This window comes from Chiloscyllium plagiosum, unplaced genomic scaffold (genome assembly GCF_037043375.1).
Source record: "Chiloscyllium plagiosum isolate Xiang-an unplaced genomic scaffold, Cpla_swu_hap1 HiC_scaffold_21, whole genome shotgun sequence".
NCBI lineage: Eukaryota > Metazoa > Chordata > Chondrichthyes > Orectolobiformes > Hemiscylliidae > Chiloscyllium > Chiloscyllium plagiosum.
The window spans coordinates 45,132,836-45,158,638 of record NW_028270159.1 but is presented as its reverse complement, the minus strand read 5'-3'; the positions used below and the strand labels follow the sequence as shown (position 1 = coordinate 45,158,638).

At 42.7% G+C, this 25,803-nt stretch overlaps 1 protein-coding gene across 4 annotated transcripts in view; it reads left to right on the top strand.

Moving 5' to 3' along the window:
* abca2 (ATP binding cassette subfamily A member 2) overlaps positions 1 to 25,803 on the top strand; it is a 559,549-nt gene that overhangs the window by 230,791 nt on the left and 302,955 nt on the right. For all 4 annotated transcript variants that reach the window (XM_087998533.1, XM_087998535.1, XM_087998534.1 and 1 more), the window contains exon 6: positions 16,446 to 16,550. In XM_087998533.1, coding sequence (XP_087854659.1) covers positions 16,446 to 16,550 — 105 coding nt within the window. The remainder of the gene's footprint in view (positions 1 to 16,445; positions 16,551 to 25,803) is intronic.

Below are 25,803 nucleotides of genomic sequence, written 5' to 3'. Positions count from 1 at the left end.
ACCCTGGGAATAAGCCTCATACTTTCCACTCCATGCCATTCACAATCTTATAAACCTCTATCAGGTTGCCCTTCAACCTCCTGTGTTCGAGTAAAAACAAATCCAGTCTATCCAACCTTTCTTCATTGTTAAAATCCCCGATGCCAGGCAAAATCCTGATCAACCTTTCCTTACCCTCTTGAAAGCATCCACATCCTTCTGGTAGTGTGGTGACCAGAACTGTGTGCAATTTTCCAAGTGCAGCCTAACTAAAGTTTTATAAAGCTGCAGCATAACTTGTCTATCCTTATACTCAATGCCCCTTCCAATGAAGGCAAGCATGCCGTAAGCCTTTTTTACTCCCTTATCTACCTGCACTGCCACCTTCAGTGATCTGTGGGCCTGTACACCCAGGTCCCTCTGCATAGGTTCACTTGGTTGATTCTGAGGTTGAGGGGTTGGCTTCTGAGGAGAGACTGAATAGACTGGGATTATATTCATTGGAATTTAGAAGAATGAGGGGGATCTTATAGAAACATATAAAAATTATGAAGGGAATAGATAAGATAGAAGTAGAGAGGATGTTTCCACTGACAGGTGCAACAGGGCACAGCCTCCAAATTAATAGGGAACAGACTTAGGACTGAATTCAGGAGGAAGGCCTTCACCAGGGGATTCTGAATCTATGGAATTTCCTGCCCAGTGAAGTAGTTGAGGTGTCCTCAGCAAATGTCTTTAAAGCTAAGAGAATTTTTGAACAGTGAAAGAATTAAGGATTATGGTGAGTGAGTGGGTAAGTGGAGCAATGGCCACAAAAACATCAGCCATGATCTTATTGAATGGTGGAGGAGGCTCGAAGGGCCAGATGGCCTACTCCTGCTCCTAGTTCTTATGCTCTTATATGAATACTCATAAGGGTTCTGCTATTCACTGTATAACTTCCCCCTGTACTTGACCTTCCAGAATGCATCACCTCACATTTGTCCGGATTAAACTCCATCTGCTGTTGTTCTGCCATTGTCTCCAACTGATCTATATCCTATTGTATCCTCTGATAATCCTCCTCACTATCCAGAGCTCCACCACTCTTTGTATCATCAACAAACCTACTAATTAGACCAGCTACGTCTTCCTCCGAATCATTTACGTAGACCACAAACATAGGTCCCAGCACCGATACACGTCACAATCCTCCTTTCCAGAAAAGCATCCCTCTGTCTGCTATGACTAAGCCAGTTCTGTCTCCATCTTGCCAGCTCATTCCTGATACCATATGACTTCACCTTTTGTACCAGTCTGCCATGAGGAACCTTGTCACAGACTTTACTGAAGTTCATGTAGACAACATCAACTGCTTTTCCCTCATCAGTCATCTTCGTCACCTCCTCAGTAAAACTCAATCAAGTGAGTGAGGCACGACCTCCCCTGCACGAAACCATGCTGTCTATCGCTAAAACATCCATTTACTTCAAAATGCTTTGAGATCTAGTCCCTGAGAATCTTTTCTATTAATTTCTCTACCACCAATGTGAGGTTCCCAGTCCTGTAATTTCCAGGATTATCCCTGCTGCCCTTCTTAAACAATGGGACAACATTGGCTATTCTCCAGTCCTCTGGGATCTCACCTGTGGCCAAAGAGTACACAAAGATGTCTGTCAGTGCTCCAGCAATTTGTTATCAATATTCTGGGATAGATCCCATCAGGACCTGGGGACTTACCTATCCTAATACTTTTTAAGACACTCAGCACCTTTTCCTTTTTAATAGCAACTTGGCTTAGAAATTCCACACTCCCTTCCCTGAAATCAGTCTCCATCAATTCCTCCTCTTTGGTGAATACCGATACAAAGTATTTGTTTAAGATCTCACCTACCACTTCTAAGTCCACAGAAACATGACCTCCTTTGTTCTTGATTGGAATCACCCTTTCCCTGGTTACCCTCTTGATTTTTATATATGTGTAAAATGCATTGGGATTCTCGTTAATCCTGTTTGTTAACGACTTTTCATGATCCGTTTTAACCCTTCTAATTTCTTGCTAAAGTTCTGTTCGACCATGCCTATATACTTCAAGGGCTTTGTCAGTTCCCATCCTTCTAGATCTTACATATGCTTCCTTTCTCTTTTTGATCAAGGTCATCCCTGGTCATCCAAGCTTCACGTAATTTGCCATACCCATCCTTCATTCTTGCGGGAATGTGCCTCTCCTGAACTCTTATCATCTGCCTTTTGAAATATTCCCACACGTCCAATGTGGATTTACCCTCCAACAGCCGCCTCCAATCAACACTCTTCACTTCCTGCATAATAGAGTTGTAGTTTGTCTTTCCCTAGTTTAACACCTTCCCCCGAGGACTGCTGTTGTCCCTAACCATGAGCAATTTAAAACTCCAGTATTATGGTCACTACTCCCGTAACGCTTCCCCGCTGAAATTTCACTCACCTGGCCGCTCTCATTTCCTAAAACCAGGTCCAGTATAACCCCTTTCCTGGTTGGATTGATTACATACTGTGTCAAGAAACCCTCCTGAATGGTCCTTACAAATTCTGCTCCATCCAAGCCCGTAGCATGAAGTGAGTCCTAGTCAATACTGGGGAAGCTAAAATCACCCACCACAACAATCCTGTTGTTTTTACATCTTTCTAAAATCTGTCTACATATTCTGTCCTCTATTTCCCACTGGCTGTTGGGAGGCCTGTAGTATATCCCTAGCATTGTGATTTCACCTCACCTATTCCTGAGTTCTACCCATATTGCTTCGCTAACTTGGCAGATCAATCGTAAGGGGAATAGATACGCATTTCTCTAATATATCCTCCCTCAGGACAGCAGTGAGATACTCCTTTCCCAGTAATGCAGCTCCTGCACCCCTTTAGCCTCCCTTTTCATCACACCTGAAACCTCAAAATCGTGCGACATTTAGCTGCCGGTCTGGTCCCTCTTTCAGCGAAGTCTCTGTAATTGCAATAATGTCTTAGTTCCAAGTACTAACCAGTGCTCTGAGTTCATCTACCTCGCCAATTATACTTCTTGCATTGAAACACATCTATTTCAGACCACCTCCCCTGCTCTTTTCAACAGCAGTTCACTGTTTGTTCTTAGTCATGTTTGTCCTGGTTTCTACTTCTCCCCCAGTTTCTGCATGACTGCCGTACCCTATAGGGGTTTCCATACCCCCTGCCACACCAGCTTAAACCCTCCCTAACCAGTCTATCAGGTACCCGGCCAAGGACATCAGTCCCAGGTCCTTTTGGTACAGGTCCCATCTCCGCCAGAACTGGCCCCAGTGAATCATGAATCTGAAACTCTCCATCTCACACCATCTTTGCAGCCATGTGTTCATCCTATATATCTTGCTGAATCTACTCTGACTAGCTCGTGGCACGAATAGTTATCCTGAGATAGCTACTTTTGAGGTCCTACATTTCAACGTTCTTCCTAGTTCCCTATATTCTGCTTTTAGGACCTCAACCCCTTTCCTTAACCTTTCTCGTTAGTACCAGCGTGTACCACGACCACTGGCTGTTCAATCTTCCATTCCAAAATGTCCTGTAACTGCTCCGAGTCCAAATCCTAACAGCAAGGAGGCAATGCACCATCCTGGATTCTTTTTTGCCGCCGCAGAAATGCGTATCTATTCCCCTTACGATTGATCTGCCAAGTTAGCTTCTTCCTTTGTTCCTTTCGGCCACCCTGTTGGAGGATCACTATTTGGACCTCAATGTCAAACAAGCTAACATGCCTTTCAGTATGTGACAGGGTTTGCAAGGGTTCAGATTGTTTCCTGAATTGCAGGTTGTAGTGTAGTTGGGGTCTTTGATGTATTTCATTATTCTCTGCTCCTTTTGCGATATTCAGTGTTGTTAAAAAGGAAGCTAAAGTATTCTAATGTAAATGGTATTTATTCAAGAGCTGGAAATATCTGAAACTACTTTAGATATTCTACTGTTGTGCATAATGCAAACACAGCTTTTATTGGGGATGGGAATTAGACTGAATCAAGTGATATAGCTCTTTATCCATTAGTGGTAATAGACATTAGTGATAATCCCACCAGTGATAACACAGGTATGAAGATAATAATGTTTTGTTCCAATGAATGGTGAGGGACATGTTCAAAATCCCCTTCATCTTACTTGAAGTAATTGCTGGGTTGAGACACAATTTATTTGTTTATTTCCCAGGAGTTGGAACTGTGGTTGATTATACAAAACTATGCTTTCAGATTTAAGAATTTGCTTAACTTACCAAATAATTGTACTGAAACCATTTAAGTTTTCATGACCTTGCATTGGTACTTTTCAGTACTTGCATTGAACAGAAATAACTTCAGTGCAGAATGGTTACCTAAAAAATTGTTTTCACTCTTGGTCTTCACTGGTGATTCTAACAGAACAAATGATGACTGCCGAAGGGGGTTGAATGCAAACGAACCAATTTCGGAAGTGCAGGTTTATTGAGCTTTTCCAGCACTTACTGCTCAGATACACCAGCTGCCACTTGGCAGGAGAAAGCCATGATTAGTTCTTATCCATATCCCCAGCACGATCTGATGCTACTTCATCTACAGCAGCAGGGATTATTACTGTCTCCAATTGACAAGGTCATCAGCACAACTCAATTATAGTTCTTTGATGTTTCTCTCCCTCATGTGTGCACACAGGCACAAATACATACACCTGCGCACACACAAATACATACACGCAACACTCCGATTCACACAGGCACGCACAGACAAATGCATATACTTAGGCCCGTACACACAAGCATGTGTTAACTTTGTTTCAGTGATGTCATATATAGAACAGTTGCATAGTCTATCCAGATCCATGGTTCCAACATTCAAAGCATCCCATTTCAGATGGATCAATGATGATGTTCAGCCTTCTATGTTATAATATAATGTTGTGATCGTAATAAGTGAGCATGGGAAAGAGTTTAAATAATGGTATTAAGCAAACGAGCATTTACTTATGAGCAGTATGGTGGCTCAGTGGTTAGCACTGCTGACTCACAGTTCGATTCCAGCCTCGGGAACTGTCTGTGCGGAGTTTGCACATTCTCCCTGTGTCTGCGTGGGTTACCTCCGGGTACTCCATTGTCCAAAGGTGTGCAGGTTAGGTAGATTGCTATGCTAAGTTGCTCAGTGTCCAGGGATGTGCAGACTAGTTGGGCTAGAAATGGGAATTGCAGGGTTACACAGAAAGGGTAGGGGAGTGTGTCTGAGTGGGATGCTCTTTGGAAGGTCAGTGGAGACTCGATGGGATGAATGACCCCTTTTTACACTATGATTCTATGATTATGGACATCAATAAGATGTGTGACTGCTTCTCACTGTAGAACCTGTCCGTCTTTGGCAGGAGTCTGAAGGAAGCAGAGCATGGCATTGGGAGAACAGTATATGGTAATGGAGAAGGTGGAGTATAGCATGGATAGATTAGTGGGAGTGCGGGAAGAGGAGGAGCATAATACAGTGGAGGGAGGATGGTCAGGTTTAGGGAGCAGAGAGAAAGCATTGCTGCTTTGCTTGACCGTGGTGCTCCAGCCAGTTGTTCACCTGTCAGACTATCTCTGGCCCATGCCCATGTAAAGTCTCAACTAAAAGCAAAATACTGCAGATACTGAAAACCTGAAATCTGGAGAAACTCCGATCTGGCAGCATCTGTGGAGAGACAAACCAAGACAATGCGTTGAGTCTGGCATGACACTTCTGAAGAAGTGTAAGCCCTCTTTGAACTCCAAAGTGTCTGCAGACCCTGGTTTGAGAATCACTCTTTTCACACCTTTCTGCTATCTCCAGCATATGTACCAGCTTGATGGCACAATTAATATGATAATATGTGTTGCAAATGTACATGAGAAGAAGGGGAGAGAAAACAGTCTCATCAATGAACATCCACTCCACTGGATGGTGTGATACCACCTACCAAGACCCCTTCACAATACCAGTCCTGCTCACCTTTGAAGAGATAACCAAGAAGCAGAAAAGAACATTTTTGAACATGTTCTGGAAACACAAGGGAGCTTTCTCCTATTTCGCAAGGCAGTCTGGTAAACTCAATCCTGTGGGCGCAGCTGGAAGCGAAATAAGCAGGAAAGTAATGGAAGCATTTACAGGACTATTTATTTTCAATTTCATTGCATGCTTCTAGTTATTAACAATGAAAAACATTGAAGATGAGAAAAAGATGCATTGTGAAGTCTGTTTGGAGACAGATCATGTGATGCAACCTTTGGATATGCTCATCCAGAGGTAGCAACCTGACCTTTGAATTTACTTTTGAATGTGTCAGCTTTTGTTTGTATAGAGATCTTGTTTGTTCCAGATCTGACTGGCTGACTGATTATGGACCTTTTTTAGATCTTTTTCCACCAAAGTGCAGCACAGGAACAGGCCCTTCGGCCCACCAAGGCTGCGCCAACACATGAGGGAGTTGTTACCTTTTATGTATGGAAGCTGACATGATTGCAGTAACATGCTGCCAACTCATTAATTCTGCCCCCAGTTATCAAAGGATGTACAGCCAGAATTTATGTGAATGTTGCTGGCACTGTGTCTCAATTCCTGGCCTCCAACCAGACTCTTTGGTTGAATGTTTTACAAACATTTGTGCCTTTCCGATTTTGAAAATTCAACAGCACTCAACCCAGAATCTACCATTGAACATTCACGTTTCATTTCAAATACATCTTTTTGGTATTTTACTGAGTTTCAAGTCTTAGTGATTTTTGAGAAGATTTGTAGTTCAGGTTGATGACCAGTATGCAAGTTAGCTCACTGAGCTTGAAGGTTAATTTTCAGACGTTTCATCACCGTACTAGGTAACATCATTAGTGAGAGTCTCTGGTGAAGTGCTGGTGCTATGTCCCACCTCTCTATTTATAGGTCTTAGTTTCTTAAGGTGGGTGATGTAATTTCTGGTTCTTTTTTTTTCCAAGGGAAGGTAGACAGGATCTAAATCGATGTGTGTATTGATGGAGTTCTGGTTAGAATGCCATGCCTCTAAGAACACCAACTGGCCACCAGAAGACACAACTCATTATCACTAGTTTCTGTACATTCAGACAAAGAAGAGCACCACTTTGACTGGGACAACACACTCATCCTAGGACAGGCAAAACAAAGACATGCATGAGAATTCTAAGGGGCATGGCATTCTAACCAGAACTCCATCAGTAAACACATCGATTTAGATCATATCTACCTTCCCTTTTGGAAAAAAAAAAGGACTGGAAATGACATCATCCACCTTAAGAAACCAAGACCTTAGAGAGGCGGCCATACCAACAGCACTTCACCGGAAACTCTCACTGACTATGTTACATAGTATAGTGACAAAACGTCTGAAACCTAACCTTCCAGCTCAGTGAGAGTTTCAAGTCTCTTCAAAATAAATAGTACTTATTTTGTTGCTAAGCTGATCCTAATAACCAGGAGATGTAGATTTAAATTTAGATTTAGAGCTCAGAAGGTCGTAGCTCTGTTGTGCTCATATCCATTCACAAATGTAAGAAGCAAAACTCATTACCAACAGCTCAGCAAGTGAAATAAATCCAGTTATAGTTTTTAATTTGCCATGTTTAATTGAATAATACTTTGAATCTGCTTATTTCCATTGTGACCTTCTCCTATTGCTTCCACACTTCTGTTTCTTGTAACTTCTGACCATGAATCCCTTATTTGTTTTGTTACTTTGATTGGGTAGAGTGAGTAGAATTGAATTGCCCAATCCTGTGAATATAAGCAGAGCACTTCTCAATATTAATTGGCTGTTTTATGAGCTCATTCTTGAACTTATCAAATTAGCTAGGACTGGTCTTCTTGTTTTGAACTGTTGTAGAAGTGTTCATTTTATCTCTGTTAATTCTAAAATACTGTCAAAAATTAATAAAAATAATTAACAGTAAAAGGCTGAGCATGGAGCTCAAGGGGGAAAATAATCTTAACTTTACCCATGGCCTGAAATGGTGGTAAAGGCAGAAACTCTGATAACATTTTGGAGGGTCCTTGAATGTGCTCATTTGAAGTGCATGGAGCAAGAGTTGGAAAGTGGAAGCCGGTTGGCTACTTACTTGCTAGCACAGACAAAATGGGTGGAATGGCCTCCTTTCATGCTGTAAATTCATATAATTAGATCATACTTGATGCGGCATGAATGAAGTCCTGGCAAATTGTGTAGCCCCTGCATTTAAAAAAAATGGTCCTGCATATTGAACTCATTTTGTCAAAGTTGAAATTAGTTGGGTTTCCGTTATATACTTGCCAATGATTTGCTGACATTGCAGTTCTGACGTGAAGTAAGTGCCCAACTGAATTCACGAGGAGTGGATACGACCAATTCACCATGACTAGATGATAAAGTTAGAAATGAGGAAATGCCAAAGACATAACAATACACCGAGCACGAAAAATCAGGAACACCTAACAAAACAAAGAAGTGAAAAGCTCACATTGTCGCAATTCCCTTTTTAAAACCAAACACAAGAGAGTACTGGAGAAACTCAGCAGGTCTGACAACATTTGTGGAGGGAGAAACAGAGTTAATGTTTCGGTATAACTCTTTGGGATTGAAACCTGTGAGAAAATGGGTATTTTTATGATGCAAACGCATATAATGCTGGAGAAACTCAGCAGGTCTGGCAGCATCTATAGAGCGAGAAGCAAAGTGAATCTTTTGTGCCTGTGGACATTTATTAATTCTGCTTCTCAACACTGTTCTGAAGAAGGGTCACTCTCAGTTTTGTTAATTCTGATTTCCACAGATGCTGTCCAGACCTGCTGAGTTTTTCCAGCAATTTCTGTTTTTGTTTCTGCTTTCCAGCATTCATTGACAAACAAGACAAGGATGTGGGGAAGATGGGAAAGAGAGAATGCGGTCAGTTTCTGAAGATAGGGAGTTCAATGTTGAGACCATTAGGTTGTAAAGGTCCCTCGGCAGAAATCGAGGTGTTGTTCCTTGAGCTTGTGTTGTGCTTCATTGGAACACTGCAGCAGGCCCACCACAGAAATGTTGGAGCAAGTGGGAACCAACTGAGAGGTTAGGGTCATTCCTGCGGACTTCCCTTCTTAAATGCTTTAGTTGCTAAGTTAGTTTCTGCTTACAACTGGAATCCAGGTTGTTCTGCAATAATGGGTTTTTTTGTTAACGCGAATTAGCTGTAACGCAATCGACCAATTGGAGACGCTGTTTCTAAAGCGCGAACTTTTAAAACGTGTGTTGGCTGTAATGCGATTACATCGCCAACACTTGAAGCGCTGTTTCTAAAGCATGATTTTTCTATAAAGTGAGGTTGAACAAGAATGTAACCTCATCACGTTATAGAAGAACTACCTGTATGTAGCGTAATGAAGTCTAAAATGCACAAAAAATACAAATAACTGCCAGGATGAAACAATTTCTGTGTCCAGATGAGATTTTCTGTCACAGGTTTGCACATCCCTCTGGGACCTGCGCCTCCTGTGAATGGGGCTTCCCAGTCCTGTCACTGTTCACTGAGTACGTGCAGTGCAGTGGCAGGATTATAGCTCCCTACGGTGTACTCACAACTCCAAAGAATCTTTTATGTAATTGACTGATTATTAGTAATGGTGACAAATGTCTTGTTTTTAACATCCCACTTCCTCATTCTCTACCCATCCTTACAAGTGGAAGTCACTCAGGTCGAAGTCAGAAAGACCAGTCGGCAGACAGTGAAAGTAACTGGGTTACAATAAAATAATTTAACTCCATTTTAAATAACCTAATGAGGAAATAAAAGCAGATCACGTTATTGTTTATTTAACTACAGTGTGGCATGTTGTTCAAATCAATAATTGCAATTTAAAATGGTTTTGATTTTTACATTGTGTAATGCATTCTAAGAGTTGTAATTATTTTGTTTAAAATGCCCTCAGAACACGAAAGCAATGAACAAAAATGCCTTTAATGCTCACAGTCTACATTCTGTATTATTTAAATATGAAGGGAAGTTCCTAATAAAGATTAGAATTGTACATTTTTATTTAACCAATGTCTTTAACTAATTCCCAATAAGATTGGTTTGGGTTTTGGCCATGAAGGGAGAAGTAAAGTAGATTAATCTTGTTAGTTTTTTTTTAGGCAATTTCATCTCAACCTACACTCTTAAACTATATTGCATGCAGACATTGCTTTATTCCTGTAAGGGACTTGAATTTATTTACTCTCTATTTGGAAAGGTTGATATCTAGACAATAAACCAAGAAAAAACATAATACTCTGAGGGGATCAACACTTGCTAATTCTGCTCAAAACCTTCTAATTCTACACTCAGCCTCCTCTTAGCTGCAAAATTTCTGAAACACTCAGCAATGCCATTGAAAATGTTGTAATTCAAGTCTTGTATGAGCACTCGGACTTGCTGTTGTTTATTATTGTTTCTCCATATTACGTGTACATTCCTCACACTATTTTTACTTGTTTTAAATGATCTGACACCTATACCTTTTAAATAATGAAAAGTGCTTGTATTAAAAAATGAAACCTTACTTCTCAGGGGGGAGAAAATGTCTTTATTCAACTGGTAGTACAGTGCTATCACCCTGCTGTCAACACGCCAATGCTAACTATTCCCATACAGTGAGCTGTTTCTTCACAATTCTGGCCAATTTAGTCTCTCCTGGTAAATATGCAGAGATCAAGGTCCAACTGAACTCTTTAGTGTGAGGCTAGAGTGGGCACTGGCACGCAAAACTTGCTTGGTAATTGCATTGCTCCATAATTATTATAAGTGTGTGATTCATAGGGAATAACATGGAACTTTGTGTTTGATTACTGAAGTACAATGAAACTGAACAATGAACTGTTATTTATTTGAAAGCCTCAAATGTAACCTTCTAACTAAATGTTGAACATTGTGTGGTCACTGATTTTATTTGTACAGTCAGGGAATAACTTGATTGTATTAAGAGTTGTTAAGTATCCTGCCATTTCATCCTTAATTATGGCCTCTCACACTACCTGTGGGCAGAAAGAGGGTGGATGGTCCTGGACCAGCAATTGAGTGAGAAGGTATGAGGCATGTGGAGAGCAGACCGTTTGCTTAAGAGGGTAGTGTGTAGAGAGAAGCTCACCTGCTGCTTGTGATTCACGTGCACTGGGCTATTTCACCCAGCAGCTGATATCTCCATTTAGCTTCAGGATTTTGCAAGCCCTTGGAAATCTCCAGTCAGCTGTCAACTTCAAATCCTGCTCCCAATTGCACAGCGGCAGCCTGCTTTAAATAGTACAGAAGGGTCTTAGAGGTTTTACGGCACAGAAAGAGACCCTTCAGCCCATTGTTTCTCTGCTGGTCATCAAACATCTATCTCCTCTAATTCCATTTTCCGGAGTCAAAAATCGTGGTATTGGAAAAAGCACAGCAGGTCAGGCAGCATCCCAGGAGCAGGAGAGTCAACATTTCAACTGTGAAACCTTCATCAGGAATGTGGGGGCCGGGGGAAGGCGGCTGAGAGATAAATAGGGGAGTGGGGTTACGGGGAAAGGCAGGTGGGGGGGTGATTGTGATAGGTCATTAGAGAGGTTGGGGCAGATAGGTGGGAAGGAAGATGGACAGGTAAGACTGCTCAAGAGGGCGGTGCTGAGTTGGAGGATTGGATCTGGGATAAGGGGGAGAAGGGGAGACGAGGAAACTGGTGAAGTCTGTGTTGATGCTGTGTGGGTCAAGGGTCCTGAGGTCAGAATGTGGATGGCTTTGATTTGGAGGTGGAGGAGACCCAGGACTTGCGTGTCCCTTAGGGAGTTTTCTAGCACTTGGCCCATAGCCTTGAATGCTATGGCATTTCAAATATTCACCTAAATAGCTCTTAAAAAGTCTTGAGGATTCCACCTCTACCACCCATTTTAGGCAGTGAGTTCCAGATACCCGCCACTCTGTGTGAAAATATGTTTCCTCAATTCATGTTCCTTATCTTAAAACTGTTATTGTTATTGACCCCTGTACTAAGGGGAAACATTTCTCCTTATCTCCCCTGTCACTACTGCGCACCCCAAACCCTGCCATCTTTCTCTACTCTAAGAGAAACAACTACAGTCTCTCTGATCTCTCTCCATAGTCAAATTGCTCAAGCCCAAGCAATATCCTGGTGAATCTCTTTTGTACCCCTCTCTCTAACCCTATTCTTCTGATAGTGTGGTGATCTATATTGCACAAACTACTCCAACTGTGGCCTAAGTAATGTACAGTTCCATCATGAGCTCCTTGCTTTTGTAGTCAATGTCTTGACTATTAAAAGCAAGCTTCCCATCTGTCGTCTTCGCCACCTTATCTCGCTGTCCTACTGTCTTCACGGATCATTGGACATAAATACCTCTGATCTTCTGTACTTCCGAAGGTTCCTCCATTCATCCTGTACTCCCTTGCCGTCTTAGTCCTCCCAAAATGAATCACCTCACACTTTTTAGCATTAAATTCTATTTGCGCTGTCTCGCCCATCGGATCAGCCTGTCTGTATCGCCCTGTGCTCTAAGGTTTTCATTCTCACTATTTGCCCCACCACCACTTTTACTGTTAGCTGTGTACCTAACGATCATACCTCTTACACTCGTGTCTTGATCATTAATATATGCAACAAGCAGCAAGAGACCCAACACCGAGTATTGTGGTACGCCTCTGGATGCAGCAGTTCAGTACGCAATAACATCAGCCTCTGCTTTCTGCCGCTTAGCCAATTTTGGATTCCAGTTGCCCAGATCCCATGTGATCTTAGCTTCCTCGGTAGTCTATGATGTAAGACCTTGTCAAAGACTGAGTGAAGTCCAAATTGACCACATCAACTGCACGAACCTAATCTACACACCTAGTCACTCCTTGGAAAAACTCAAATCTGTTTGACATGATTTCCTTCTTACAGTGAGGTGATGCGTCACTCTAGAGTGGGACCCTGAAATTTGCATGGCACACAGCCACAAAACCGAGGTAGCTGCTTCAGCAGTAGGATGAGGTTACCTTGCCCTAGACTTTATTGTTAACCCTATTCACCACCCAGCACTCCTACTCCTCTCCTGACTGCTGGGTCATTTCAATTTCACCCAAAAATATATCATTAGGGTCAGGGGAGCCTTTTATGTCACTCCTGCACGATCAGATCATTGCTGAACGTAAAACACATTTGGATGCTTTAGCTTATACAACAACAGAAATTCACATTTGTATAGCTTCTTTAAATGGATAAACATTCCAAGTTGCTTCACACAAAAACGTTATGAAACAAAAAACTTATAATTCACAGAGATGGGCTAGATGCTCCAAATCTGGCAGAAATTAATTGCACCATAGTTTTGATATTGAATTTCCCCTTTTTCTTCTGCTGGTAATACACAGTTGACCATGATGGTACCTCCAATGATAATCTGTCACTGTTACTTCCCATGTTCCTCATTTAAGAGCCCACATGGTAGAGGTCAGCAGCTGCCTGAGTATTGGGCTTCAAAATCCCAGCCCAATCCTCTCCGAATCGGAAAACAGTCACAGTACTGTCTGAGGCCGTTTGACCTATCGTGACTCCTCTGCTGTTTCGAACGTTTTGGCCAGAATCAAACTTCTGCTTTTTCCCCATAGCCATGTATATTGATGGTCATTGAGAAACATTGCTGCCTTCAGCTCATTTCCAGACTGTGCATTCTATCCCCTAACTGCATCTTTTCCTCACTTTGCATTGGCTTCTGAACATTTTAAAATTGTGCCCTTCGGTCCTTCATCCTTTCACAATCCTGTCAGTGCATCTCATTTACATTCCTCGCTGAGGGTCACTGAATAGTCTGTTGAAGGGTAATTGAAATATGGAACTCTATCCTGCAAAAGGCTGTGGATTCAGGAACAAATGGAGCTTTCAAGAATGAGCCAGCGAGAATTTTTGCTCGGTCCAGATCAGCCATGATCTTACTGAATCATGGAGCTGGTTCCAGGGGCTCAAGAATTCCAGCAGTGCATACTCTGATTTTTGTATTCAACATAAAGTTTAAACAAAACTCCAGTTGATATCACTAATGCAAGCAATTCGGACTGCATTAAAGATTTGGTTTGAAGTAATTAACTCTTTAAAGTACCAAAGATGAAACTGTAGCCTGATAGCCACCTATTTCTCTCCATCTTCACTTCTCTCTCAGTACTGTTTCTTAATGTGAGAGAACAGGTAGAAGTTGATATGCTTGCCTCAATTGGTCTGTGATTGAGTATAGGATTTGGAACATCATGTTGCAGCTGTACAAGATATTGGTTAAGCCAATTTTGAATACTGCATTCAATTTTGGTCTCCCTGCTATAGGAAAAATGTGAAACTTGAAAGGGTTCAGAAAAGGTTTTTCAAGGATGTTGCTGGTGTTGGAGGATTTGAGCAATAGGGAGAGACTGAATAGGCTGGGACTATTTTCTCTGGAATGTTGGAGACTGATGGGTGATCTTACAGAGTTTTATAAAAATTCTGAGGAGCATGGATAGGGTGAATAGCCAAGGTCTTTTCCCAGGGTAGGAGAGCGCAAAACTAGAGCGCCTTGGTTTAAGGTGAGAGGGCAAAGATTTAAAGGGGACTTAAAGAATAACCTTTTCATGCAGAGAATGGTGCGTGTGTGGAATGAGCTACCTCTGGAAGTGGTGGGAGTGGGGACAACTATGATATTTAAAAAGCGTCTGGATGGGTACATGAATAGGAAGGACTGAGGGGGATATGGGCCAAATGCTGGCAAATGGGACTAGATTAATTTCGGATATCTGGTCAGCATGGACAAGTTGGACCAAAGGGTCTGTTTTGTTGCTAGACGTGTCTGTAACTCTATAACTGCACCAAGGTTTTCAATGCTAAGTTGAAAGCAAATTTGTAAATATGTAGAATTGGCTTACAGTGGCTCACCACCCCACCCCCCCACCAACTGCTAATTCTTTCCCATCTTTTTGGCAATGGAATAAAGGTCAGTGTCTTTCATGAGTGCAGTCTCGATATTGAGTTACGTTAGGAACCATCAACACAAATCCCGTTCTTCCATCCCTGTAGAATGGGATTTTGGCTGAAACCATTTACATCAGAAGTCCGATTGTCCCAGCATGCAGCAAGGCTAGAAGTCCCTGCATTAGGTTTGACAGGGCAAGGTGTTTGTTGCTGTGTTTTCCCAGCAATATTTGTTTTTGCTACAATCAGTTCTGAACAAGGGTCGCTGGGCCTGAAACATTAACTCTGCTTTCTTTCCACAGATGCTGCCAGATCTGTTGAATTTTCACAGCAATTTCTGTTTTTGTAGTTGATGAAGGTGTTTGTTTTATTGCTAGATGTAGCCGATAGTAACTGCTGTTTCTGAAGCACCTTTTAGAATGTAGACAAGTCAGAATGATGTAAGCTCCCTCAACATATGACTTGCATTTAGAAAGTGCCTTTCTCAATCTCAGGGCTGCACTTCTGTAGGTCAATCACTGTGGTATTTTAGGAAACATAGTAGCAAAATGCTCTCAAAATACTGCAGTGTGATGATAACCAAGCGGTCTGGTGTGGTGTTGATGAAAGATTAAATGATTGGCCTGGATTCCGAGAAATTGCCCAACTCATCTTTTGCACTTATGCTCTGGGAGTTTTTGTAACCACCTGAGAGGTTCAGTAGAGTCTAGATTTATCATCTCATCTCGCAGGGGCATGTCTGACAGTGCAGCACTCCCACTCTGTACACAGCAGGGTTGACTGTGCTTCAAGGCTTCAGGTAAAATTCTAATAACCACCTTGAGACTTAAGCTCTTCATCTAGTTGATGTCTCCTCTAGAATTGTGTTCTCACTGAATTCTTCGTTAACAGACAGATGTTGGATGTGGTTGATGGTAGTATTGTGCACACTGATCTGGTGCTCATGAGTGTTTCAAAATGTTCCAACTGGTACTTCAGGACCGACTTCTCATTGGTGTATTGGGTCTTGCCATCAGCACTCTAATGGTTCTGAATTTGAGATCCATAGACAGATTTTAGTGCTGCATAGAATTTCCTTATGTCACTGGTATTACCTTTGTGTACACATATGAAAAGATTCAAGAACAACTTCTTCCTCGCTGTTATCAGAACTGACCTCTCAAATGTTAACTCTAATCTCTCTAGCTCGCTCGCTCTCTTGGTCACAGCCTCTCTCTGCACCTTCTCTGCAGCTGTAACACTGTATTCTGCACTCTGTTCTGTGACCCTGATACACCTTGTATGATATGATCTGCCTGTATAACACATGGGAAAAACACCACTTTTCACTATACCTCGGTACATGTGATGACAATCAACCAATTGGGATTACTAAGTTGTTTTTCCTGCACAGATTGTGAATCCACCGAATAAATCACAAGAATGCATTGTGCTCAATGTGTGACTGACTGTATTAACTATGCATAGAACTAAGACTAATAATGATGAGCATTGTGAAAATCCATTGAAGACTGGTGAATAATTTTGTCAAATAGTTAATTCAGTTGCCGTCTTGTTTTCCAGGTTTTCCGCCTTTGCTTTGGATCATATCCTTCTGCGGTGGATAGTGGGCTGGATATTGAAAGCTGGGATGCATTCAATGCTGGAGAGAAACTATTACAGATCGAGGTAAGGGGAACTTCAGTTTGCATTCAAGGGCATATTAGTGGGAGAATGAAGGCAAATTCCTCCCCCTGTTTGAAGTTGCAGGTATTAGAGATTCTGCAGACGATGAAACAACAATTGTTGAAGCCAAGTCCGCCCTGCTTCTTGAGGATTTACATACTGCTTGATGTAATTATCACAACTTCCCATATCACAACTGTGGCCAACAGTCAGTGACATGGCATTTGTGAATGATATTTGAGGTCGTGAGTTGTGCAGTACATTCAGGTGAGGTGTTTGAAATGAGAGCTGTACTGTAGGAGGGTTAGCAGAAAGGAGGTTATCAAACTGTGCCACTTGTAGGATAACCAAGCCTGAACGTGTGAAGTTAGAAGCTGAAATGCCCAATTTTGGATTATATTAATTTGCAGCACTCAAGAAGTTGTGATATAAGTAAACTGTCTCCACCTCTTTATGTAGCATCCTCATTATTTGAGATATGGAGAGAAAATGCAATAAATATTCAACTGGTCTGGTGGCATCTATGAAGAGAGCAACAGAGGTAGTGATTTGAGTCTGCTATGGGAGTGAAGACCAGTATAAATGTCATGGACTGTGTGCTGTTGAAAAATAACAAAAGTAAAGGTCTGGGATAGGGCAGAGTGCAGGAGAGATTGAATAATGTTCTTCTTTCCTTTCCATATATAAAATCCATTGCATTTCCATATACATTCAGCTCTGAAGAAGGGTCATAGAACAATATAGCATGGAACAGACCCTTCAGTCGAACCAGTCCATACCAACCGTAATCCCAACCTAAACTAGTGCCACCTGCCTGCGCTTGGTTGGTATCCTTCCAAAGATTCCTTATTTGTGTACTGTACTGATGTCTTTTTAACACTGTGGCTGTATCTGAATCCATCACCTCTTCTGGAAGTTTGCACATGAACCACTTCCTGTGTTTACAAAAAAAAATTGCTCCTCGTGTCTTGTTTAACTTTCTCTCCTGACCTGTTAAAAAATATGCCTCCTAGTCTTGAAATCCCCCACCCTAGGGATAGGACACCTATCATTCATCTTATCTATACCCCTCATGATTTTATAAACCTCTGATTAAACCTCTTATTTCTTTCTCCACAGATGTTGCCAAACCAGCTGAGTATTTCCACCACTTTCTGTAGTATCTTGCTTTTATCTCCTTGACTGAGGGCTGCTGGTCATGATTTGGGCTGTGCATCATTATTGGACTCATTGAGAAGTCAGGCTCCAATCATTTGGTGAGAGGATTGAACCGCATTGTTCAGCATCACACCCTGGCTGTTTCGCCAACTGAGTCCTGTCACTGGATTGCCCACTGGGTTTAGTTGAATAGTGTAATGTAGCAGCAAACTGTCATATTTGTAAACTAACGTTGGTGCACCGTGAATTGCTCCAACACCATCCTCCTTCATGTGTGGGATACAAATTCAAAGCAACGGAAAGCCTAAGAAAATAATTGGGTGTTATATAGAATTGCTTTAAAGTTAGGAAGAAAGGTTTGTGCAGGGTGAGTAGGAACAGATTGTCTTCAATTATATTAGAGTCTGGATTCATGGGATATTGATAGATTTAATCTGAGAAAAATCACTGTGTAACATTTAAGATATCTGTAGAAGACATGAGAATCTAGTCTGATAGGTAATTTTTGATGTGCGAGAGGCTGATTGGCAGTCATTAATATTTGTCCCATTGCTGAGAGTGTGCTTGCACTAGTGATGACAAGACTTAATCTTTTGCAGCATGTTTAGGAACCAAGTCATCAGTAAGAAAAGGAAATTTATTTGCAAACTATCCGCATTATGCTGTTGTAAAGAACTAATAATGGAATGAGGAAATGTTACAATTTCATTTTTAGTCATTCAACTCCTCCTCCATTTTCCTGAACTTGTTGGACTCTTTGCACATAAAATACAGTAAGTGTTGTTGGCCTTAGCATTAAATGAACATCAAATTCTGGTCCATTTCATAAAGGGGGACTATTTTTATCTGCTGTTAGTTTGCTGACTGCCAGTTTAGTGTTGGCAGTGAAATCGAGAATCTGTTTGTAGAGAATTATTTACTGATTTGAAGGAAGTGTTCTTTTCCGGGCTCAGGCGACTGACTGTGTGGGGTTTGCACTTTCTCCCCGTGTCTGCTTGTGTTTCCTCCGGGTGCTCTGGTTTCCTCCCACAGTCCAAAGATGTCCACGTCAGGTGAATTGGCCATGCTAAATTGCCCGTAGTGCTAGGTAAGGGGTAAATGTAGGGGTATGGGTGGGTTGCGCTTCGGCGGGTCGGTGTGGACTTGTTGGGCCGAAGGGCCTGTTTCCACACTGTAATGTAATCTAATCCAATCTAAAGCCGTGCACACGAGAAATGAGACTTTAGAGTTTGTTCCTTTGTTTTGCTGGTCGTCTTTGGCAATAGGAGAAAGCTGCTCGAGATCAGCGTCTACAAGTGTGCTGCTGGAAAAGTACAGTCGGTCAGGCAGCAACCGAGGAGCAGGAAAGTCCACACTTTCAGTATAAGCTCTTCATCAGGAATGTGAGAGGCCCAAGGGGGCTGAGAGATATATAGGAAGGAATGAGGCTAGGGAGGGAAGGGTGCTAGGAATGCAATAGGTAGATGAAGGTGGATGGTGATGGTGATAGGTCGGAAAGGTGGGAAGGAAGATGGACAGGTAGGACCATTCAAGAGGGCAATGCTAAATTGGAAGGTTGGATTTGGGGTAAGGTAGGGGGAGGGGAGATGAGGAAACTGGTGAAATTAACATTGATTCCATGTGGATGGAGGGGCCCAAGGCAGATGTTGAGGTGCTCTTCCTCCAGGCGTTGGGTGGCTAGGATTTGGTAAAGGAGGCGGCCCAGGACTTCCATGTGTTATGACACAGCGGTGAGCCCTTCTGCTAATTAAACCACACACACAGAAAAGCTCACCTCGCCTCTTAATCTGTTAAAGTATGAGTGACAGAGAACTCCCAAATTCTACTATTTAAAGAATAAATTGATATTATTTTCTTTAACTCTAAAACTGAACATTAAACAACAACTATTTAAACTCGAAGCTTCCTTTCTCCTAACTGCTTGTTATCTACCTCCCACTCTATAACAATATACTGTTTTGATAAAAACCCATATTAAAAGTATATCAAGTTAATTTCAAAACTCTACAGTGGCTGTCGTCGTTGGTGTCTGTCTTCCTCTGGCTGTATATCTCCCTGGGTCAACTGTCTTTTGTTGCAAAGGTGTTTCGTATGAAAAAGGTACCTTTGATAGAGAATGTATTGCTGACAGTTACTCTGGCCTCTGTCTCTAACTGTCAAAATGTCAGCTTCTTTATACCCCCAGCATTGGATTATCTCATTGGTTCGATTTTGGCAAAACAATGAAGTCAAAATCAATTGTTTTTTAGTATCCTGGGGCATAATTTAAACTGACCAGTTCAATTTGAATAGTTGTCAAAACAGCAACCAAAGCTCAGGTATTTGTTTCACAGCCAAATTTTACATATTTTCAACTTTCTAGTACACTCTGAGACTGCTAGTCAGTCACATGACAGGTGCCTGCAAACTCTCCGTGCAAAACAGCTTTCACTCTCTCTTGAAGGTACAGTACACTCCTTCAACTTCGTCACATGTTCTTGGCTGAGTGCGAGTAGGAGTTGAAGAATTTGGCCTCGGGGCGGTGGGGTTGTTTGGTGTCTGTGTCCCAGAGGTATTCTCTAAAACGTTCCGCAAGTTGGCATCCTATCTCCACGATGTAGAGGAGAAGGCAACAGACACATTAAGTGAGGTATTTGGAAGTGCAGGAAAATCTCTGCCGGATGCAGAAGGATACTTTGGGGCGTTGGACAGAGGTGAGGAGGAATGTGTGGGTGCATGTTTTACACCTCTTGCGGTGGCAAGGGAAGGTGCAGGGATCTTTGGCAATAGGTCTTAGAACTCCTGTAAGTAAAACATATCCATGTTCTCTGCTGCTCAGTAATTCAGGAGCAATTTATAAAATGCTGAGTTTTCTGCATATATTTACTTCCTTTTTGTTAAAGATTCAAATAAAAGTCATGTAAGACAAGTCTTCATAGGTGAAATAAACTTGCTGTGCATATTAGAACATTGAACAGTACAGCACTGTACAGGCATTCCAGCCCTCGATGCCTTTTATCTTACTCTAAGACATTTGTACATTACTGCATGCATCTCACATTTAGCACTGGAGAGTGGAATGTTACTACACATGTTGGCACCAAATGTGAAGGAGCTTTTACCATTTCATTAAACATTCCTGGCACCAGCCCTGGCTACAGCAGCTGCGCTATAGGTGAAGAAAGCATTGAGACTGTATCCAGAGGCCCAGATGCAAAATGATTGTAACAGAACCTCCATCATCAGATGGCGATGGTCAGGGAGGCAATTGAGCAAGGTGGCTAGAGAAGGTGTATGGTCAGGAGGGAAAGGTGTCTTTGGAGGAAGGAGACTTCTTAAGGAGAGAAGGATCAAACAGACAGTCAGATGTAAAACACAGGTTGGTCCAAGTAAATATTATGAGTCTTGTTTAATCTTAATATCCCTTCGCATTTGTAACAAAAAGATACAAGTGGAATAAAGAATCCTTCCTCCTGATCGTTGGGCTGACCGTGCTGTCAAATCTCTTGTTCACATTTGATGCAGTGACCTTTTTTAATCGCCGTGACAATAATCTTTCATGGGATGTGGGTGATGCTGGTGAGATTGTTGTCTGACCCTGATAGCAAACCACTCTGTTCACGAGCTCGGCCATTTCAGAGGCTGGTTCAGAGTTAGCGACATTACTGCGGGTCTGGAGTCTCGTATAAGTGAAACCTAAAAAGGACTACAGATTTCCTTCCCTAAAGGGCATGAGTGAGCCAGATGGTAGGTGTGGCACCATCTATCATTGAGACGATCTTCCAATTCTAAATTTATTAATTGAATTCAATTTCCACTGGTTGCTGTAGTAGGAATGGAACCCATGACCCAGAGCTTCTAATTCTACAACAGAGACATTACCACGACCATCATTCAGTATAGTAAAATATCCTAAGGTATGTAATGAAACAGAAATGGACACCACTGAATGAAAGGGGGACATGTTAGCACTAGTGACCAAAGCCTTGGCCAAACAGTAGAGTAATGGTAAGGGAGGAGAGAGGACAAAGACATTCCATAGCTCGAGTCAGATTTAGACATGGATGCCATTGTAAGGGTGAAGGAAGTCATGGAGACACAAGAAGCCAGCATTGGAGGATGGACTTGAGGTTGAGAGGATGTTACAGAGGAAGGAGAGGTTCAAAGAGACAGAGGGATGTGAACCTCAAACCTGAGGCATCCATGGACCTGGAGTGAAAGTAGGTCAATGAGCACAGGGCTGATGTAAGACTTGGAATAAGTGAGGATAGCAGCAGCAGAGGATTGGATGGGGAATAGGAACATGGGAGCAGCAGCACCGTTGCAGTCTGAGGATGGGCCATCGCGGGCCTTTTAGATCTTTTCCATTATCTACAAACAGCTCCATGTGGAATGGCTATGTTTCTTCCAGCATTGTAGAATCTTGCTTTCAGTATAAATTAGTACAGATTTCATGTCATTGGCACTGTTACAAATTTATCATCATTTGAAGCAGTGCTGCAGTACTGACTTGTAGCATATGAAGAAAATGAATTACAGCGGGAATGATCTAATCCCTTCAAGTACTTTGGCAGCGTGTGCTTTTCTTCATGTCTTAATTTGGCTGTATGACACTGTCAGCCATTAGCCAGCCAGATCAATTCTCCCGTGGTGAAGGGTATCATTACCAATGAAGCATTTCTTTGCATCATTTTTAGACATTCCATGAAAATGGGTTAGAAAAATTGATCCGAAGCATATTTTAATGTGATATTTATTTTGAACACTGTTGATATTATAAGTGATTTGGACAGTTAGAACATCTTCGTCTCTGTGACTGACCAGCTTGTGGCTTCTCTGCAGGTTTGGTGGTCATGCTAGAATGAACCCAGTTCTGTTCTGATGGCCATCCTTACAGGTTCATTGGACTAGGATGTATTTTTGTTGCAGTGGTGACGACAATTCCTTGCCCTTGGCTATGTCAGGGCGGGATGATTTCAGTGAGCTGCCTCTAAATGCTCAAAAGTTGCTGCTTTGGACACAAGATGTTTGTGTCTGAGTGAAACGGTGTAAACGTGCCACCCAGTGAGCTACACAGAACAGCACGTTTGATCCTTGACCTGAGGGGACATTGGGTTGCTGACAAGTAAAACTCCATGCTCCATCTTCACCCTAAGGGCTTCCAGTATGTTGTATGTCATTAGCATTGTATTAAATGGACAGATTCAGATCAGATCTTGCATCCCACAAACCTTCACAGTCTGTACTCGTGGTCCAGATATGTCTCAGTCAAGCCGAGGGGACCAACCTTGGCTCTTTGAGATCGATAGGAAAACATTCCGAGAACCGCATCATGTGTATGCACCGAGGGTCAGGCAGCACGATGGCTCTGCAATTAGCACTGCTGCCTCACAGCGCCAGGGACCCGGGTTCGATTCCAGCCTCAGGCAAATATCGTGGTAGCCCACAAACCCACCAACACACTAAAACAGCAGTTAATGAACTTGAAAGACCCTATACAGACAACAAGCGAAACTAATGTCATTTACAAAATACCTTGCAAGAACTGTAGCAAACACTGTGTTGGACAAACAGGCAGAAAACTAGCCACCAGGATACATGAAAATCAACTAGCCACAGAGAGACATGATCCTGTCTCACTAGTATCCTCACATAGAGATGAGGAAGGGCACCACTTCGACTGGGACAACACATCCATCCTAGGACGAGCCAAACAGAGACACATGTGAGAATTCCTAGAAGCATGACATTCCAACTGGAACTCTCAACAAACACATTAACTTGGATCCCATTTACCACCCAAGACATCAATGCAAGGAAACTTAAACACACAAGTAGAAAGCGGGCCATGCCACCAGTGCTTCATCCAGAGACTCACTGATGATGTTACCTAGTATGGTGATGAAATGTCTGAAAACGAACCTTCCAGCTCAGCGAGCAAACTTACAGCCTGTTTGTACATTCTCCCCGTGTCTGCGTGGGTTTCCTCCGGGTGCTCCAGTTTCCTCCCACAATCCAAAAATGTGCAGGTTAGGTGAATTGGCCATGCTAAATTGCCCGTAGTGTTCAGAGATGTGTTAGTTAGATCTAAATGTAGAGTAATTGGGTAGGGGAATGGGTTTGGGGGGGAATATTCTTTGCAGGGTCGGTATGTACCTGTTGGGCCGAAGGGCCTGTTTGTGGGCGGCACGGTGGCACAGTGGTTAGCACTGCTGCCTCGCAGCGCCAGAGACCCGGGTTCAATTCCCGACTCAGGCGACTGACTGTGTGGAGTTTGCACGTTCTCCCCGTGTCTGCGTGGGTTTCCTCCGGGTGCTCCGGTTTCCTCCCACAGTCCAAAGATGTGCAGGGTCAGGTGAATTGGCCATACTAAATTGCCCGTAGTGTTAGATAAGGGGTAAATGTAGGGGTATGGGTGGGTTTCGCTTCGGCGGGTCGGTGTGGACTTGTTGGGCCGAAGGGCCTGTTTCCACACTGTAATCTAATCTAAAATCTACACTGTAGGGATTCTATGATTCTATGATGACTGTGGTACTAACCTGGCAAAGCTACAAAATGGGACAGTGTGGCGCTAGAAAAGCACAGGATGTCAGGCAGCATCTGAGGAGCAGGAGAGACGGCATTTCAGGCGTAAGTGTTTCATCAGGGCATTCCAGCCTTAGGCAGCTGTCTGTGTGGAGTTTACATATTGTGGTAGCCCACAAACCCACTAACACACTAAAACAGGAGTTAATGAACTTGAAAGACCCTGTACAGACAACAAGCGAAACTAATGTCATTTACAAAATACCTTGCAAGAACTGTAGCAAACACTATGTTGGGCAAGAGCACAGAATGTCAGGCAGCATCCGAGGAGCAGGTGAGTCGGCATTTTGGACATGAGCCCTTCATCCTGCTTCTCGGATGCTGCCTGGCCTGCTGTGCTTTTCGAGCACCACATTTTTGACTCTGACTCTCCAGTATCTGCAGTCCTCGCTTTCTCCTACAACATGGGACATAACTGTGCACTAAGCAGCAGAAGCAACATGCTGAAGATGAAGCTAAACGATCCCACAGCCAACAGATCAGATGTAAGCTTTTAAGTCCTGCCACATTCAGTCGTTAATTTTTTATTATTATTCACCTAGTGGGGCATGATTAGTATTTAATCCCTCTCCATAGCTGCCCTGAAACTGAGTGGCTGGTTAGGCTATCAAGAGTCAACCACATTATTGTGGGTCTGGAGTCCCACGCAGGCCTGACCAGGTGAGGATGGCAGAATGCAAATTTGACCATCTCCCATGGCAAGATTTGAACCGAGGTCCTCCGAACATGAGCTGAACTTCTGGAAAAATAGTCCAGCGATAATACCACTAGACCATCGCCTCCCTGATAATGATGGTGGAGAATCAAACAACTAAAGGAAGGAGCAAGTTCTGGCCAATTAGGAATGGGCAATAAATGCTGGTTCAGCGATCCGCACCCATATCCTGTTAATGAGTATTTAAAAAACAAAGCATGAACAATAGAGAGTTCGAAAACCAAGGCTGAATTGATTGCAGCTACCTTCAGCCGGAAGTGCTGAGTGGATGATGCATTTCAGACTCTCTTGAGGTTTTCAGCATCACAGCTGCTAGTCTTCAGTCAGGTCAATTAACTCCACGTGATATCAAGAAATAGCTGTGTTTGCTCCATACAGCAAAGGTTGTGTGCCTTGACGACAGCATGACTGTGATATTGAGGGCTTGTCTTTCAGAACTGGCTGCATCTCTGGCCAGATTGCTCCAGTATAACCCTGATGTCCACTGAACAATGTGGAAAATTACCCAACTATGCTCAAGGAAAGCAGTGATGTGGAGGTGTTGGAAATGCAGGACAAATCCAGTCCAGCCAATTTCTGTCCCATCTACCTGCTTTTATTCAAAGGCAAAGTAACTGACTGTGTTGCCGAAAGTATCGTTAACTGACACTAATTAATCTATAGTCTGCTCACTGACTCTCTGCCTGGCCCCTGCCAGGTCCACTTGGCTCCAGAGCTCATTACAGCCTTGGTTCAAACATGGACAAAAGAACTGAATTCGAGAAGGGAGGTGAGAGGGACAGTCCCTGACATCAAGGCCACATTTGACCGAGTGTGGCA